This window comes from Microcaecilia unicolor, chromosome 6 (genome assembly GCF_901765095.1).
Source record: "Microcaecilia unicolor chromosome 6, aMicUni1.1, whole genome shotgun sequence".
NCBI lineage: Eukaryota > Metazoa > Chordata > Amphibia > Gymnophiona > Siphonopidae > Microcaecilia > Microcaecilia unicolor.
Genome location: NC_044036.1, coordinates 275,311,539 through 275,331,134, shown reverse-complemented (window position 1 = coordinate 275,331,134; position 19,596 = coordinate 275,311,539). Strand labels below are relative to the sequence as shown.

Here is a 19,596-nt window from a genome sequence, read left to right as displayed (position 1 = left end):
TTTTTCCATAGCTATCATGCCCTTAATTCAGTCACTGCCGTTTGCCACACCCAAAATTCAACATGAATTTCAGTGTTTTTCTAATCATTATAAATATATATAATTTTTTGCGTCATACAATGATGATATTTCTCAGCCCTTATTGAGTTTTAATGCCTTGCCAGTTAAGCAATGGAAGGGCTGAGGGGCACCATTGCTGGACTGTGTTTAGGGCTTCGGTTGGCCTTAATCCAGCCTTGTCAATACATCTGCACCAGAAGCGGAGCCAGGTTGACGGCGTGGGGGGGGGGGGGGGGGAGCGAAAGCAGCGCGAGCGTGGACTTCCACCGGCACACATTTTCAATAGAACACGTTGAGAAAAAAATAGGCGCTGGCAGAACTCTGGGGGAGCGGCTGCTCCCCTGGCGCCCCACCTCGCTACGCCACTGATCTGCACCTTTTAAGAAGGCAGTGTAAAGCATATACATGCTGTTTGTGCTGATTCTGGGAGTCTATTTTATATAGCTCCATAAGTACCCATGTTGCCTTTATAAAATAAACACACTGGCAAAATAAAAAAAACTCAGAATGGGGTCAAAATGAATCCTTTACCACATTCAATTTCAACCTAATAAGACAGCCCTGTAAATAAGAAGAACTTGAAGGTATTCTATATATTTTCAACAGAAGGGCGACAAAAATGATAAAGGGGATGGGATGACTTCCCTATAAGGAAAGGCTGAAGCAGCAAGGGCTGTTCAGCTTGGAGAAGAGACAGCTGAGGGGAGATATGATAGAGGTCTATAAAATACTGAGTGGAGTGGAATGGGTAGACGTGAATTGCTGGTTTACTCTTTCCAAAAATACTAGGACTAGGGGGCATGCAAAGAAGCTACAAAGTAGTACATTTAAAACAAATTGGAGAAAATATTTCTCCACTCAACGTGTAATTAAACTCTGGAATTCATTGTCAGAGAAAGTGGTAAACGCAGTTAGCTTAGCGGGGTTGAAAAAAGGTTTGGATAACTTCCTAAAAGAAAGGTCTATATGCAATTATTAAGATGGACTTGGGGAAAATCCACTACTTATTTCTAGGATAAGCAGCTCAAAATGTATTGTACTGTTTTGGGATCTTGCCAGGTACTTGTAACCGGGTTTGATCACTATTGGAAACAGGATGCCGGGATTGATGGACCTTTGGTCTGTCCCAGTATGGCAACACTTATGTACATATATTTATTTATTGCTCTGTGAATGGCACACCAGGGAAAGCAGTTCATGAACTGGGCTGCCAGAAGTTGGGAACCAAGTTGGGAAGTGGGGATTTCTCTTTAGGGAGCCTGTCAGAAGTGGAAGCACTGCAAGGTCCATAGAGTAATGTCCATGTTCTACACTGATGATTATAGCTTAGGCTGCACCAAAGACAGAGGAGAATGCTCCAGATGGTCCTGCAATAGAACTGACTATTTCACATTCTTATCACACAAATTCACCAGGACAACAAAGAGGTATGTATGTGTATGTGTGTGTGTGTGTATCTATCTATCTATCTATCTATCTATATATATAGAGAGAGAGAGAGAGAGAGAGAATGCCCTCAAGTTCTACTTAGATACAGAATGTTTTGAAGTATTATTTTTTTAAAGTAATCTTTTATTAGGTTGAAACTGTATAAGGGTATAGTCACTAGTCATTAAGGAGGTCTTTTACTAAAGCTTAGCTTGAGTTATCTGCAGCAGGGCCCATTTTATTCCTATGTGCCCTGCTGCAGATAACTTGAGCTAAGCTTTAGTAAAAGACCCCCCTAAAAGCCTCCATAAAATAGACACTTTCCCCCAAATCTGACACAGGTACCCTGAACATTACATAGATGCAAATTTTATACTTTTTCTAATTAACATGGCTTATTTTTCCCTAATGCTCCATATGCTAGAACTGTTACTTTCACAGCTGCATTTCAGTGGAAAATACAGCCACCAGTTCAGAAACTAAGAATGTCCTCAAGGTTTTCCATTGTTTTGGGTCTTTCCTGGTAGATAACCCCATTTCCTTTTTATTTGTTGTTGTTTGTAAACAGAATGAGGGAGAAAGGTAGAGCTTAGGTCTCTGGCGAAGGCAGTGATAGAAACCATGGAGTGACCTAACCACTGTTCTAATGTTCCTGCCAAAACATATGTAGCTTTTAAGAATATTTAGAACTATTATATTCTTCTGAAGCTGTACCTGTGATTTTAAGAATGTGGAAAAATATATATTAAGTATTTTGATATGTAAGAACAGTTTTGAACACTAATATATCAAAATTACTACTTGCGTGGACCTGTTTAATTCCTGTCTTTGGGTTTTTCCCATCTTTATATTTCCTTGTCAAATTCTACAGGCCTAGGTGCATATTTGCTTTCACTATTTCATGAAATACGGTGAACATTAAATAACTAGAGCAGTCCATCCAGTATCCCTGTGTTTGTAAAATGAACCTTGGGCAGAAGTCCATGAAAAACAGACTTGATTACTACTTGTTTGAAAGAGGAAATACCGCTTGATATCCTGAGGCCATGTTTAAATGACGAACGGAAGGAACCCAAACCATATTTTAACAGGTAAACATCTAACTCAAGATGTATTGTTAACACTAATATTTGCTGGGCTTTGTATCACTACACACATAGGCGCCCGGTATAAGAGGCGCCCGCAGCAGTCTCATACTCCGACGTGACGCCGGCCCCGACACACCGTCTTTCTTTATCTTTGCTTTTCTTCTAGACCCATCCTCTCTGCAGTGCTCTGAGCGCCATGCCCAGTTCCAGCGCGCCACGTCCCTCCTCCTCCTTTTCTTGTGTAGAGATTAATGACGCGGGGATCCCGGATGGGGCAGTCAGAGCTCGCGCAGGGAAGGGGTGAGATGGATCGGCGGAGCCTCGGAGGGTTGACTGACGCTGACAATGGGTGGGATATTCGTGATGTGCAGGCTCTCAGCCAGTCAGCCTTCCCTACTTGAGAGCGATGCAACTTCCTGTTCTGCGCGGGAGGGGCCATCACTGAGTAGGGTAGAGAAGGCTCAACGCTCATAATAATTCAAGAGGAAATTGTGGCACGCAGCACACGTTGGATTTCAGGAGAGGTAGGTGCTGACTCTGAAGGTTTAAGTCAAAATAAAAAAATAAATATTTTGTTTCATACAGATCTCTTTTGTTTAAACATAACTAAATGGGCTATAAGCCCCTAATGCTTTTGGTTTTCCTATATTTTGTTTGTGATGACTTATACTGTGCCAAAATTGAAATGTAAAAACTGTTATCTCTATCTGATCGTTAATAAAAGGAGCTCATTGTGAATTTCCACCCTAAAAGGATGTTTTGTGGCTGTACATGACATGAGAATTGTGATATTATCCCTTGTTTCATATTGTTGACGGTCTGTGATGTTGTCCGTTTGGGTGGTATATGGTGTATTAGGGTCTGCCCAGTGTAATATTTATGGTACAGTAAGGTTCTGAGTGTGTTTTTGCACAAAGTTGTGCATAGTGTTTTGCAGTTGAGCGATTGTGGTTAGTATATGCCTTGAGCAATCACTTTATTCAACATATGATATATATCTAATATCTAAATTTAATAAAAGGTATTAATTGTGACTATTATACTTTTACTTATTTTTTTTTTGTGAGATCTCACCTGAGACTTATACAGAGGCGCTACGGCCTCCTTTTTCCTGTTGGCCATTCCTATCCCTGTGCACCCAAACATCCTTCTAGCTTTCAACATCACCTTTTCTATTTGTCTGCCCACCTTAAGATCATCATATACGATCACACCCAAGTCCTTCTTCTCTTTCATGTACAAACGTATTTCACCCCCTAAACTGTACTGTCCCTCTAGCTTTTGCATCCCAAATGCATGACCCTGCATTTTTTTTAGCATTAAATCTTAACTGCCAAATTCTGGACCATTCTTCAAGCTTCACTAGGTCCCTCCTCATGTTATTCATACCATCAAGGGTATCAACCCTATTGCAGATCTTGGTAAAAATCTGCAAAGAAACAAACCTTACCAGACAGACCTTCAGGAATATCACTTACAAAAATATTAAATAATTAAACAAAAATTCATAAAAGAAATGCATTCCTTCTGTAGATTGGCAATGGAAAAGCATCCTATTTGCTTCCCTTCTGATTATGAACTCTACAGAGCTTTTTTTTAGGGAAAGGGAGTCCTGACTAAGCATGTGTCCTTCCAACAAAATGTCCAAAACAATTAACAAGGAAGATCAGAAAACTCAAGATCTCCCACTATTTCCTAACATAAATATTATTTCAGTGGATGGGGGGCATAGCTGTACATGGCAAATTAGGCATCTCTGTCAGGCACACAGATCTGCATTCAGCTAAAATCCCTGACTGAGTATAACCCATCATCTGATATGTTTCTCGTGGCAGAGAAGTATGTTTATTCTGTAAGATTCCCAGTATTGCTCAGGAAACTGCTTTTCCAGAAATGTCATGTCAAGTAGGCTACAGCACTCATTCAGTGTTCGTGTTAATGCCTTTATTCCAGTCTCCCTAATATGTATGTTGCTTGAAGTTGAGCGTAGCTGTAGTTTTTCTGATTTTAAACATCTTTTGCCTTGAGTGTCATGTATGATTATCTCCCAATTGGCAAGTTGTTTTATGTGTGTGCCTGATGCAAAGAGCTCCTAGCTCTCAGAGAATTAGTCCATTCTCTTGAGTAGAGTAGCAGACATGCTGAGGGAGACAGAGAGGTACATACAGGAGACCTATAGGGACACTGTAGAGAAGTCCCACCTCCAGTCTGACAGCCCCTGTGCTGCCTTGGAGAAAGGAAGTCTGCTAAAAGGAGACTATCACCCTGGTGAAGTAGGAAATAATCCTGTAGCCAGGACCAGCTCACCAGGGGATGCAATATCCTCTCACACCAAGGATATGTCTCAGAGGCTTCTGCCCAGGAGGGGAGGGTTAAGACAGCTGGTGTAGTTAGGCAAGTAGATAGATGGGTACCTGGTGCACATGAGGATCGCCTGGTCATTTGACTGCCTAGTGCAGAGGTGGCAGACCTCATGCATCACCTAGATAGGATTTTAAACAGTGCTGGAGAGGAGCCAGCTATTTTGGTACATTTGGGTACCAATGATATAGCTAATTGTGGGAGGGAGGTTTTGGAAGCCAACCTTAGGCTCTTAGGTAAAAAGCTGAAATCCAGATCCTCCAGGGAAGCATTTTCAGAAATGCTTCCATTACACGTGGAGGACTCAAGAGGTAGGCAGAGCTCTGAAGCCTCAATGTGTAGTTGCACACTATGGGATTTAGGTGTCCAGTGTTATAGAATAGCATGCAAAATCTGAATCCTAATCCAAAGGCAGATCCAAATCCTAATCGGTGTCAATTAATGTGAATTGCTTATTAGCATCTAATTATTGATGGTTAACAGCTCATTAGGCAATTAAGTTGCATGTGCATCTCAGGACCGTGCCCAAATCTGGGCACCACATGTGAAATCTGAGGTAAAATGGCTTTTATAAAATTAGCAAAGGACAAAAGCACAAGAAGCCTTCAAGATTAGGGGCATCAACTCAAATTTATTAGACAGACCCAACACGATCCGTGTTTCGACTAAACTGCCTGTGTCAGGGGTCTTGAAACAGTACACAATGTACAAAAAAACAGCATAAAATTGAAGTGAGACACTGCTCAATCTCAAGATGCTAAAAGAAGCCAAACGTTACCTCAAATACCGCTAGATTCTTAATATCCAAGAAGATTGCATTAATACACAAACGGGAAGAGTACACACAATGACATGCACACACATACCCTTACTGTGACAGAGGCTTGGTGTGAGTGGAGCACTGGCAGAGTCAGGAAAGTGCGCACACTGAATCTAAAATACAATAACCAATGCATGGGCTTGTGTACTCATGTGCACAGTTATACTTGTTCTTGACCAGGTGTAATTTCCGTGCCATTAACGTAGGCACTGATGCTGCTGGATTTGAACTAACTTTTATTAAAGACACACAAACACCTTTGTATCTTTATAAAATAGATACTTCCTTGATGGCTTAACCTAGGGACCCTGTCATAAAATTATCCTGTTAGGAAAGGTGTAAACATGTGGACTAGTGGGAATTGTTGTAGGAGCCTAGTTTACGAAGACACATAGGTACATATATTGCATTTATAAAACAGGTATAAAATAGCCACTTTTTCATAATTTTTTTGGTGCCTTGTTATTACATACTCCCCCCCACCCCACCCCCCACACACAAACAGATGTGTATACTTAAGTTTTAAAATTTTATGTGTGTAGTAGGTAGGCCACTAAGCTGTGCACTTCATAACCACTTTTCCACATTGTGTAATAAAATAACCAACCAATGTTCAAATGCAATGAACCCAGGTATCTTGGGGCTGGTATTCAAAAGCACTTAGCAAGCACTGACATAATAAGTGCTATTTAAAAAATGGGCCTCTTATACGGATAACTTTGGCCATTGAAAATGTTACCCATGGGCTGGCCAAAAAGCTACCTGTTTAAGCAGTGATATTCAGCTGCTAAGGGGTCCTTTTCCTAAGGTGCACCAAAAAATGGCGTGCGCTGTTGTAGACGCATGTATTGGATGTGCACAGGTCCATTTTTCAGCGCGCCTGCAAAAATTCACTTAGCGGTAAGGTCTCATGCGTTTACCAGGCGGTAATCGTCAGTGCATGTACAATGCCGAATACCGCCCAGTTAGCACCACACGCCGGAAAATAAAATATATTTTCCGGTACGCATACTGGACGTGTGTAAAAAATGAAATTACTGCTCAGGCCACATGGTAGCCGGGCAGTAGTTCCAAATTGGCATGCATTGGGCGCATGTAGGCGCCTATGAAGCTTAGTAAAAGGGTCCCTTAAATGAATAACTTATCTGGTAACATTATCCATGGATTTTCAATGGCATCACTTGGATAGCCATTTAACACTGTGTAAATGTCCCTTCTTTAAAAATCACTGGGACTGTACAGACCCTCATCAACCTTAAGTGCAGCTCCTTGATTCTACTTCCCATACCACCTATGTAGCCAACAGCATGCCTTTTTGAAAATTTGTCTTTGGACATGCTGCTCTTCCTTACGAAGCATTCGTACTTATCAGTTCACTATCCTTTCTTAAACCTGAACCAGACGAGTCTACATGCTAGTGTGCTTTCTCCCATGTTTTCCCCTTACATTGGAACACTCTCCCTCTTTCTCTCTCTTGATCTGAGCATTCATTCCCTAGGTTCAAAATGGCTCTCCAAACACACTTGTTAACTCTCTTTAATCTTTGGCTGAGAGATGTTGCACAGTGTCTGCCCTCCATCTCTTGCCAATGTCTGTCAACTGTTTTATCATCTTGACTTCTGTGCCCTTCTATGGGCTCTCTCTGTATCCCTCTTTCCTCACCAGTGGCTGTCCTTCCTATATATACTTTGGCATTCTCTTTTGCTTTTTTTTATTTGTTCAATGTATTTTGCTTGCCACGTCGTGAAGAGGTGTATTCAAAAAGTTGGTGCAGTGTGTATTCACTTAAAGGAAGAGGCAGTTACATTCCGGGTCCCTGACGAAGATCGTCTCGAAACCCTGCAGTGTTGGACACAGATGGTATTCTGCCACCAAGTTGGAAGCAGCGAAGGAAATTTGTCAACGCCGGTATTAGCAGTAGCTGCTGGGTGTTGTGCACACACTCACCAGCGCTGAGATAAATGCACATTTTTAAAGAACATATTCTTTATGAACATTTTCCAATTGTGTTTTTTCTTATATTACCATTACTTACAACTGGTCTTTATTGTATAAACATAAGAAACATGAGACACAACTTCTTTTTAGAGTGTTATACCCATATGTTCATTACGTGATATGTGTATCTATGTCTTGATTGAAACAATTAGTAAGATAAAAGAAGATAGACAAGCAAATGAGGACATCGTTCTATAAGGAATGAATGTTTTGATTTTTTATTTTAGTTTGCGTTTTTTGTGAAGTATGAGAGTAGGGAAGCCTTTCTTATAATCTTTTAGGACATAGATAGAGAGCTTTCTTTGTAATAGGCAGGGCTTTTTTTGAGGGGGTACTTGGTGGTACTGAGTACTGGCACCTTTTCCATTGTCTGTTAAAACTGACCCATGGCCCCCGAGTTTTAATGAAAGAGCTCAGGCTCTACACACCAATTCTGCCTGGTCACAGATTCTGTGACTGGTTGCCTGAGGCCTGGCTATTGTGGGGTGGGTCCCTCAGTGATTACCCCACCCCTGAAGAGTGGCCTGGCATTTGAGTACCGGCCCCCTTTTTGCTAGAAAAAATGCACTGGTAATAGCTAACACATTAGGCATGTTATTATTGTGGCCATCACTTGATTTGATTGAGAGCACATGTTTGCTCACTGGTGTTCTAATGAACATTTGGAGATATTCTATGATAGAGAAACCCATCCACCCTCTAGGAACAGCCTAACTCACAGTGGGCTGTCCGCTTAGGTAAGTCTAGCCTCTGAGAATGTCTCCCTTCACACAAAATATTATTTAGATTTTTATTGTGCATTACAAAGTGCATTAAGCTTTAATATAATACTCCTCAATTTCTAAGGAGGTCATTGTCAATTCCCCATGGTTCTATGGACAGAGTCACCAAGGCATAGGCTAGAAAGCACTTTTCACTAGCTGCACATTTCTCCGATTCATTTTGAAAGAATCATCTGATCTCCACTTGCACTGAATTCACCCTTGGCCATGTTGTTGTCGGTCCCCTTTTTGAAGTGGGCTAGACAGACTTGTAATCTTGCATTCTCCATTGCAGGGTCTTGTCTGCAGAACTCTTTGCCTCTTCAGATTCAAGAGGAGACTGACTACTTGTATTACATATGTAAAGGCTTTTCTTTTTAGCTTAGCCTATTATGGTGGGGGCTAGTGTATGATTCGATATTTGAAGATGATGTTTTACTTGTAATCCATTTTGGTCATTATAAATTGATATAACTGCTCACAGTAAATAGGAGTGGCCAGGTTTGGGTACTCCAAGCTGGAGGTGGAAAATTTGCAGAGGGATGTCCAAGCTTTGGTTAGAAAAAGCTGCCTCTCTGATCATCCATAGTCCCTCACATGCTGAACTCTGCTGTAACACCTCTTTTGCAGTCTGTGGGAAGCATCTGAGATCATGTAACATCATGAGAAATTCAGCAGTATAAGGCTGTCTGAATTCTCAGTGCTGTTCCCTTTTTCATCCCTATGTCAGTGCTTCCACTGCTGGCTCTTTTTAGTGTACACCAGCCAACAATAAGAAGCTGTCTGCTTTATCTGCAGCAGATATGCAGCCCAGTGGCCTCTAGCTGACCTGTCAGGAAGGTACCAGAAGTTTCTAGAAAAGAGTGGAACTGTGCATTACAGTTGGGAAGCTCTGGAAATTTATGAAAGGAAAGGCGTGCCCAGTGTTAAGCAAAGGGAAAGCTCTGAGGGCAGCAGTAGCCTATCCTCCTCCTACCCCCTCCCCCCAAATTATGTAAGCTCACTCTAGACTCTCCAAATTGTCTTAGGGCCCAACGCCCACATCTGACCCGTAGTCCACAGGGAGATTCTTTCTTGCAATGCCTGCAGCAGCCACCTGAATGAAGAATCAGCCTGCTATATCCTCACGGCTTAGCACTACAGAGGCACTTGCTTCAGAGCAAGGATTCATGGACCAAGAACAATTACCAGAATCTAAGAAGTTGCTAGCTTGTGCAATGTGGAAGTATGGGGAACCTCTACACCCCTAGAAAGTCCAGAGAGAGGAGAAGGAGCCCTTTCAAAGTACCTGTGTACTCTAAGAGTACTAAGGGTGGGGTGGTGGGGGAGGTCTGCCCCGGGTGCAGGCAGCAAGCGGGTGCCCTGAACACTCATGTGGCTGCTGGCTCTGCCAAAACCCCTGCCCTGGAACAGGAAGTTGACGTCAGAGGGGGCGGGGGACCGGCAGAGCCAGAAGCTGCGTGAGTGGTCAGCGTACCCCCTTGCTTGGAAGAGGGGTGCTTTGCTCTGGGTGGCAATGAGGGTAGGTATCCCACCGCTTGTATATTACCCAGGCACCCTGTTCTAAATCTTAGGGGGCAAGGTTTTACCCAGGGCAGAAGGGTATAACACGATCACTACAGAGCCTCAATGTCTTAGCTTTTAAGTGTTTATTATCTGTGCTAAGCACTAATAACTTTGAGCATCTGATTTCAGCGAACAGCATGTGTAAGGAACTGCATTCTGCAGGACCCTCACCCACCCGGTGAGCTGGTCTGAATACCTAAAGGAATGAAGATTAACAGTATGTATCTTTGTGCTGCTACATGAGAGGAGATAAGACTGTACATTGGTGGCCACATGTTTGTAAAAATCTTTTCTTCCTTACCTTATAAAGTAAAAGGTACAGTAAAGGTTTGATTTAGCAACAAAATTTTGTGTGGTCCTGATTATTAAGTGGAGTGTGGCTTTACAGTCTGATGCCACTTGTTCTGCCTTCTAGGGTAAATCCTAGTCCTAGTTCTGGTCCCTTTAGAAAGAAATAAGACCTGTTCCTGCTGTCCTGAGCTTACCATCTAGCTAGTAAAATAAAGGGAAGGTTCACATAGAATACGTGCACTGAAATGTCTGTGCACAATCACTGCCGGCACTTTCTTTCTAGCAAAAAAAAAAAAAAAAAAGTTTTAGTATTCAAATACAGGGATGTCAATAAAGAGTGGGGGGGGGGGGGGGGACTACCCAGGGTGCCATCTGCCAAAACAGCCACATTCTTTGTAAGCAGCTACATATTACACCAGTCCTTGGAAACCACCTGTTTTTGGGACAACAGAACACGCCTGACTGCTATAAATCCCTGTTCTGAAACATGCGGATAAAGCCTTATCAAATACAGAACAAATGACCACATATTAGAAACATGATCAAATTTGAGCTACTACCTGGAATGAAGCCACAAAGGAAATCTACTGTAGCAGCATTTAATTTTCAAAAGGACTACTATAATAAAATGAAGAAAATGGTTAAAAAGAAGCTATAAGGACCGGTTGCAAAGGTTAGGACATTAAGTCAGGCATGGACGTTGTGTAAAGATACCATCTTGGAAGCCTAGACCAGATGTGTTCCTTGTATTTATAAAGGTGGAAAGAAGAGGAAACGACAGCCATATAGTTAAAACATGACGTGAAAGAGACTATTAGAGCCAAAAGAATGTCTTTCAAAGAATGAAAAAAGGACCCAAATGAAGAAAAGAAGAAGCAACATAAGCACTGGCAAGTTAGATGCAAAGCATTGATGAAGGTGGCTAAAAGAGAATATGAAGAGAAACTTGTAGCAGAGGCAAAACTCACAGTAACAACTTTTTCAGGTACATCAGAAGCAGAAAGCCTGCAAGGGATCTGGGGGACCATTAGATCACGAAGGAGCAAAAGGAGCACTCAGGGAGGACAAGGCCATAGTCCTTGCTTCGGTCTTTACAGAAGAAGATGTAAGAGAGCTACCTGTATCAGAAATGGTTTTCAAGGGTGATGATGTGGAGGAACTGAAAGAAATCTCGGTGAAACTGGAAGATTAACTGAGCCAAACTGACAAATTAAAGAGTAGTAGATCACCTGGACTGGATTGCATGCATTTGAGGGTACTGAAAGAAATCAAACATGAAATTGCTGATCTGCTGTTAGTAATGTAACCTGTCATTAAAATTTCTGTAGTATCTGCAGATTGGATCGTGGCCAATCTAATGCCAATTTTTAAAAACAGTTCCAGGAGTGATCTGGGAAATTACAGATCAGTAAGCCGGACGTCAGTGCCGAGTAAAGTAGTGGAAACTATTATAAAGAATAAAATTATGGAACACAAATAAACATGGTTTAATGGGACAGAATCAGCATAGTTTCAGTCAAGGGAAGTCTTACCTCACCAATTTGCTTCATTTCACTGAAGATGTGAATACACATGTGGATAAAGGTGAGCTGGTTGATGTAGTGTATCTAGATTTTCAGAAAGCTTTTGACAAAGTTCCTCATGTCAGGTCTGATAGGGGGTGCGTACGCAACACATGCACTTTGAATAAATACACCACTGTGTTACCATGTATATTACCTGCCGGACTACGTGTGTATTTGTCAGTATGTGCAGTGGGCTGAGCCATTTTATGAAGATAAAAATTGAAAACATGAATGGCAACCTCCATGTGAAGGTGTTAGCACACACATGTGCATGGTTCACAACGTCCATGAAAATCTCCATTTTCACCATGTAGCTGCCTCAATTTTACGAACATACACATTTAAGTGCTGCCAGTTAAGTAGTGAGATTACTATTTTAGCCTCCTTTCATTTATGGGTTTAACCTGTTCTCATTTTTGGAGTGACAATAAACTACATTGACTGAAGGAGAATGGCTCCCTTTAATTTCTCATATAAAGCCTTGGCTGAAACAAACACCTTTTTTTTTTTAATGTTTAAATGTCTTTGAGCAGGTATAAATCCTGTTAATGGAAATCTGTCCTCATGTATGTGTATTGTCTTTGTAAATCAGAAATACGTGTGTAGATGGTAGGCCTGCCTAAGCCACACCCCCTTGAAATCTCTACATGTTGTACATATCAGTATTTACATGTGTGTGCTGTGTTTCTAAAATAATGGTCTAAGCTTTCAGCTGAAAATGGAATTTAAAAATTATGCTTATAAATTTAGGCCTGCATTCATTTTCCTAATATATGAGCCTAATACTGAAAATCAGTGCTAGCTAAGGGGCCCTTTTACCAAGCTGCGATAAAAAGGATTCTGCAGTGCTGTCAGCACATGCATTTGCCAAGTGCTGAGGCCCCCTTTTACTGCAGCAGGTAAAATATTGTTTTTAGCCCCAAAAATAAGAAATGGTCCTATGCTAATTACAGGGATTGGTGCGCTGCCATTTTCGGGGGAGCCCTTACTACCACCTATTTAAGTGACAGTAAGGGCTTCTGTTCTAACTCGGCAGTAATCCCCGGCACTACAAAAATAAAAAAATATTTTTGTTGCACTGGAAATGGCGTGTGCTGGGGGTGGGAACTACTGCTGGATTCCTGCTGTAGCCTGGCAGTAGTCTAGATTTGGTGCATGGCAAAGTGGCGGTAGCTCTACTGCTGTTTTGTAAAAGGACCCCTACGCTCCTAATCATTTGTGACCATCTCTGGGGAAAAGGTGACTAAAGTCACTAGAACAGAAAAGGTGGCTTTACTTTAGTGAATTCAATGAGCGAAAACAACTTGTAACACAACAGTACAAATCCCATGCGTTTATATGAAAAAAAAATTGCAGAAGTTCAAACATGTAACTTTTTCAGACTGCCTATGGACCCGTGATATGAAAAACTGGCGGTTCTCAACATTTTATGACTTCTACTTTAGTCACCTTTTCCCTGCCCTAAATCTGCTTCTGTTGCAACCTGTTTTGTTTTGGTTGCTCCTAAAAGTAGACGTTTAGTGAAATTTTGAGCATAAATTTAGACAGCCCTAAAAATGTTTTCCAGAGGCTAATTTAGGAGCATACCTTTCAGTGTTAGGAGCATTAATCCTTTCTATATCATGCCTGTTGTTTCTTTTGAAGTAACTGTGGGAAATTTCTTTTATTTATATATTGCATGTATAGAATGCTTTCTGGATCTGGCAGACAGGTTATCATATTATAATTTGGTGAAGAGAAACACAAGTAGAATGTCCAACGTTACAAGAAACCTCTTCTATCTTCCTCTCTCTTTTCATGGTTATGTCGCTTTTTCATGTCTCCACTGTCCAGAATTCTGTGCCATGTATCAGTTTGTCAACCATATAGATCCACCCTTTAATCACTGTGCAGTCTCAAACTTCAAATTGCATCTCCTACAACATGCCTACAACTTCCAGAGTTTGAAATTTGTACCCCTAGCTATTTCCAAGTAAAGGGGGAAGGGGAACGTACACAGCTTAATAAACTATTAAATACACACCTAAGTATGGCCTCATTAGCCTCTCTTCTAATAGAATCAAGCCTAAAGTCAAATGCAATTTATATATGCTAAAATTTGCTTTGGCTGTTAAGAATCGTTTTCAGCTACAGGTAAAACTGTGTTAGATATTTTCTGTATTCTACCGCAGGGTTGTTTCCGGCAGTAACTGGCAGTGTGCCCATGTTGGTGCACGCTGCATGGTTACCGTGTGGGTAGCGCATGAGCCCTTACCACTATGTCAGTGGGTGGCAGTAAGGGCTCAGGCCATAAATCAATAAATCTATGTAAGCCACATTGAGCCTGCAAATAGGTGGGGGAATGTGGGATACAAATGCAATAAATAAATAAATAGCAATTTGCAGACAAAATATGAATTGTTTCTACTTCTCCAGTACCGCCCTGCAGGCAGAGTCCTGCTCCTTGGAGTTTCCAGACATGTATTTCCTCCTATACTGTGCAAAATGCAAAGATATCAGCGATCCTGCACATTCAGATTCCCAAAGCTTGCATATATCGAAGCATTAAACCAAAACTAAAAGTTTTGACCATTATTGTCTAGACAGCTCAGCATCTGTAGCCCACGTTTTCCAGGGATGGGCTACTATGTGCTGGCTGCAGCATGCATCTCATTCTCCCATGGGCCTACAGGGTCTGGGTAACGACAGTGTTTCTCCAATTTTTAGCAGCCAATGGAAAAAGTGCTGGGACTAAGTCCCATTGAGTAGCCCCTTTAAAAAAGCCCTGACGGTGGCAACAGTGAAGGAGTTGGGGGAGTTGTGTCCTTTGATTTCTCTTTGTAATTACACTTTGCCTTGTACATGTATATCAGCACAACAATGTTGGAAAACTCTTGTTCTCTATGAGCATTGTTTTTGCTTAGAATAAATTAGAAAAATATCTGTTTAGGATAGTTTCAATAAGGTGAACTGTAATGGAAAGCAAAGAGATGGTCTAGAGGATTATCCTGAGAATCCTATCAGATTTTTCTGCTTTAAGATTAGCTGGTTGGGCCCAGATTTCTCATTAGACAGAGTAGGCAAATGGAGTGCGGGTGGTTATAGTTGATTAAAAATGATAAAATCAAAATATCATACATGCAAACTGTTCTAACTACTGTGGGGCATAAGCAAGGGGACGGATATCAAAGCTGAGTAATAATTAAGGCTATCACAGTAGAAGGCTGAATAGAGTAGAGTGATCAACAGGACACTTCCAAGTACTACCAAGGAGATGAGAGATGGAGGGAATATTCTTAGTAATGAATGAAATACAATGGATAAGACTCGACACGGCACAGTGTTTTGGCGAATAACGCCTGCCTCAGGAGTCTGTACATGAGGATCACTAGTAGATGTAGTAAAAGTGAGCAAACCAAATTGAGCCTTTAAAAAGGCTAATGGATGGTAAGCATACACATTGCGTGGCTAAGGTTGCAAGAAAACTTGAAGTGGAGTAGAGTCCGATGTTGAACAAGTTTGATTTGCTCACTTTTACTACACCTACAAGTGATCCTCATATACAGACTCCTGAGGCAGGTGTTCTTCGCTGAAACACGGTGCCGTGTCGAGTCTTATCCATTGTATTTCATTCACTAATAAAGGATATTCCATCTCTCGCCTCCTTGGCCGTACTTGGAAGTGTCCTGTTGATCACGCTACTCCCCTGTCTCTGCATTCCCCTCGTAGCAGATCCAGTTTCTCCACTTTTGTGGTTGTTTGCTGTTACTCTGATATAGAAGGCACCTCTAAAAGGACAATCCCTCCCCCCTCACATTCTATATAGTATCCTATATATTTTTCTTCATGCTTGCAGCTGGTTTCCATATCAGTTCTTTCTATGTCGAATTAATATTTTTGAACTGTTCTGTATCCCAAAAATAAAGAAGCTTTCAGAGCCTTTTTTTAACCTCACTTAAATTTATTCCCAATGCAGAAATAAATGTAACTAAAAGTTTCTATGCTTTCTACTTACTCTTCTGTGTGTTATATAGAAATGTAGTTAAAAGGAATATGCCATTATTTAAAGGAAACCAACAGCTGTGTTTTAATAAAGACAAGCTTCAGCGATCCTCACGGATCCAGTTTCTTTAATAATGATAACATGCTCTTTAAATTTCTGGCATTATTCCTACTTTGAGCTGGCTGGAGGTTCAACCATGTGCTGAAATGACTGTTTCTTACTAAATCCAAACACACTCACTTGTAATTGTCATCCTCCACAAACTTCTGAAGCTCTTCAATGTAACGGACAGACTTTAAGTAGTTTTGCACATGGGGCAACGTCACAAGATGATCTGTAGAGTAAGGAAAACAAAGAGTTGAACAAATGTATACTTTTTCTTTGACTCAGAAGTTACTATTTTTATGGTCATTCGTAGGGGTGTGTGAATTTATATGAAAGAGAATTCATGAAATGAGTCTACAGCCCTGGAAAAATTCAGAAAAGTTGTTGAATCTGTTCAATGAACCACTCAGAAAAAAAAGTGCCCGCTGAAGGTAAACTATGCGGCACCAGTTTTCTAACTATGGCTTATGTAATAAATATTACAGGTGATCTTTAGAAACAAAAGAATAATTGTTAAATAATATGTATGTGGTATTAAGCAATAAAATAAAAGAACAGAATCTGTTCCAGACAGTTTCACCATTTTACCCCTGAGCAAAAATGTTTTAAAGGTGTCAGGACTAGCATCGGCCTTTGTTATGTTTAGGAAAAGGCTCTTTTTTCTGTGGGTTGTTGACGTCTTATAGCATCATTGCTTTCTCATTGTACGTTTGGTTGCCTTGCCAGTAAAATGAATTTAAATGTAAAGGTGCCAGAATTGCTCCTGTGAGAAAAATTGGGAGCTATGTGGCTACCACAGTGCTTTGGCCCAGATTTACAGCAGCCTGGGGCAGGAGAAAGTATATTTAACTCTGAAGGTTGCTGGATGAATGGGTGCTTCTAGGCAGAGTGGAGGGTTGTCAATGGTGCATCTCTGATGGCTCCTCCTAGATGCCTCAAGTATCTCTATTTTTTTTGTTTAGTGAAATAATTTCTTTTTTGCTGAGAACATCATGAATACCTGCCTTTACCACAATTAATATTTAACCAAAATAACACCAGATTTCTTTTCTTTGATCTCCTGAGGCAACAAATAATTTGGGTGAATCAAGCCCATATTCAAACAAACCAGCAATTTAGTGCTGAAGAAAAAGCCTAGAAATAGCTTCTCTTAGGTCTCTTGAGTTTTCCATTTACATAAGTAAAGAGTTCCACTGATGTGCTGAAAATCAGCCAAGCAATCCTGATTTATAGAAGGCTGCTCTTGTGCTGAAAGTCCTCTTTATTCCCTCTGTCCTTCATCCTAAATATTTTTGCATGCACGTCCTTGGAATGTTAATCTTAGTTGTAATGCTTTGCACGCACTTCCAACACTACAAGAAAGCAAAACAGCCTGCTACCAGTATCTTTTTAGCTACCCTGAGAGAACCTGCGACAAACGGAACTGACTCAAAATACTCCCAAAGGCTCGCAAATAGATTTAAACAACCAAAGTAGGTAATAGTCATGCCTCTATTTGACTTATCAGCTTGTAACTGCCCATGTCATATTACAGTATCTATAGCTCTTAAGGGGAGATAAGATAGAGGTCTATAAAATAATGTGTGGAGTGTAACAGGTAGACGTGAATCGCTTGTTTACTCTTTCCAAAAATACTAGGACAAGGGGGCACGCAATGAAGCTACAAAGAGGGGCATTTTCGAAAGGGACGTCCTTGTTTCGATTTGGATGTCCTGGCAAAAAGTCCCGATCCAGGGGCGGGGAAACCCATATTTTCAAAACAAGGCTATTATTAAGAATAAAATTACAGAGCACATACAAAAACATGGGCTGATGAGACAAAGTCAGCACGGATTTAGTGAAGGGAAGTCTTGCCTCACCAATCTACTGCATTTTTTTGAGGGGGTGAACAAACATGTGGACAATAGGGAGCTGGTGGATATTGAGGGGAATAATCGAACGGCGCCGGCGAAATACATGGCCAGCGATGTATTTTTGCGGTGCCGCAAACAGCTGGCCAGACCCGTATTTTCGAAAAAGATGGCCGGCCATCTTTTGTTTCGATAATACAGTTCCGACCAGCCAAATGCCTTGGATTTGGCCGAAGTTTGAGATGGCCGGCGTCGCTTTTTAGTGATAATGGAAAGTTATGTCGGCCATCTCAAACCCCGGCCAAATCCAAAGCATTTGGCCATGGGAGGAGCCAGCATTTTTAGTGCACTGGCCCCCCTGACATGCCAGGACACCAACCGGGCTCCCTAGGGGCCACTGTGGTGGACTTCAGAAAAGCTCCCACGTGCATAGCTCCCTTACTTTGGGAGCTGAGCCCCCCAACCCCCCTGCCAAAACCCACTACCCACACAAATGTACCTAACCCACTAAAACTGCTCCAGGGACCTGCATACAGCCTCTAGGACTTATTGCTGCTGTATAACTTTGGCACACCAGTTGACACCTGAATACTAATCTCTTTGAAAAAGTCCTTTATTTGAATAAGCATGTTTACTCACAGTTAACTGCAGATCAGAGGTTGTGCCCCACTGGCAAAGAGTCTCCTGGTACTAAGATTAGCAGTAGGTCAGAGCTGGCACAATGGTGTACAATGCCCTCTCTCAGCACCATTCAAGGTAAGAACAACCAGTGGCGTAGCCAGACAGCCAATTTTGGGTGGGCCTGAACCCAAAGTGGGCGGGCACAAAATTTTCTCTCTAACCCCCTCTCCCCCAGCATTTCCCAACTCAAAAGATAAATACTTTAGCTGATGAAGATCCCCAAGCTCTGTCACCTGAAAACTTCCACCAAAGATGGCCAGAATTTACTTTTACCAAGCTTGGTCGGAAGCAACAACTCCTTGAGCCACCGATAGCGGCACCCCATGCATGCTTAGTTGTCAGTGGCTCAAGGATGCTGCCCCCATCTGCAAAGCTCAGCAGAAGGGATTTCTGGCCACCTTCAGTGGAGGTCCTCAGCTAGCAGGGCTTGGGGATCCCCACCAGCTACAGCAAGGGTCAGGGCTGCTGTTAGCCATGCTGGTGCCCAGGGCAGAAAATAAAGAAGCCCTCTCCTCTTTAATCTCCCCATCTGCCCTTACAGTCTCACACTGACAGACCATCACCAAATACAGAACAAGGGATTACAAATTAGAAATAAAAATATGTAGACAAAACTTGAACTGAGAACCTCAACATTTAGTGCAACACTGGAGAAATAAAAACAAAAATGTATTTCCTTTTCTACTGAACACAATAAAACTGAACATATTCCATTTAAAACATTAAAAAAAAAATTATTTTTCTACCTTTTGTTGTCTGGACATTTTATTTTTCTATCATGTTGGTTTCAGTTTCTCCTTCCCACTTTCCCGTCGTCTTCTGCTAATTCTTCAAGCAACTGTTGTCCATTTGTCTTTTCTCTCCTCTCGTTCCATTTCCTCACTACAACTGCTTCTGAAATATTGATCTTTCCATTTTAGCTCTTTCCTTTCTGTATTTTGTTCTTTTCTGCCTCTGTCTACTCAAATTTAACCCTCTTTCTAAACTTTTTCCTTTTTTACTTTTCAGATATCTATCAAATTTTCATCTCCTTTCACCCA

The 19,596-nt window shown here is 41.4% G+C and overlaps 1 protein-coding gene across 3 annotated transcripts in view; it reads right to left on the bottom strand.

Moving 5' to 3' along the window:
* Positions 1-19,596, bottom strand: part of RALGPS1 (Ral GEF with PH domain and SH3 binding motif 1) — a 777,507-nt gene that overhangs the window by 186,660 nt on the left and 571,251 nt on the right. For all 3 annotated transcript variants that reach the window (XM_030207496.1, XM_030207498.1, XM_030207497.1), the window contains exon 11: positions 16,161-16,254. In XM_030207496.1, the coding sequence (XP_030063356.1) occupies positions 16,161-16,254 (94 nt within the window). The remainder of the gene's footprint in view (positions 1-16,160; positions 16,255-19,596) is intronic.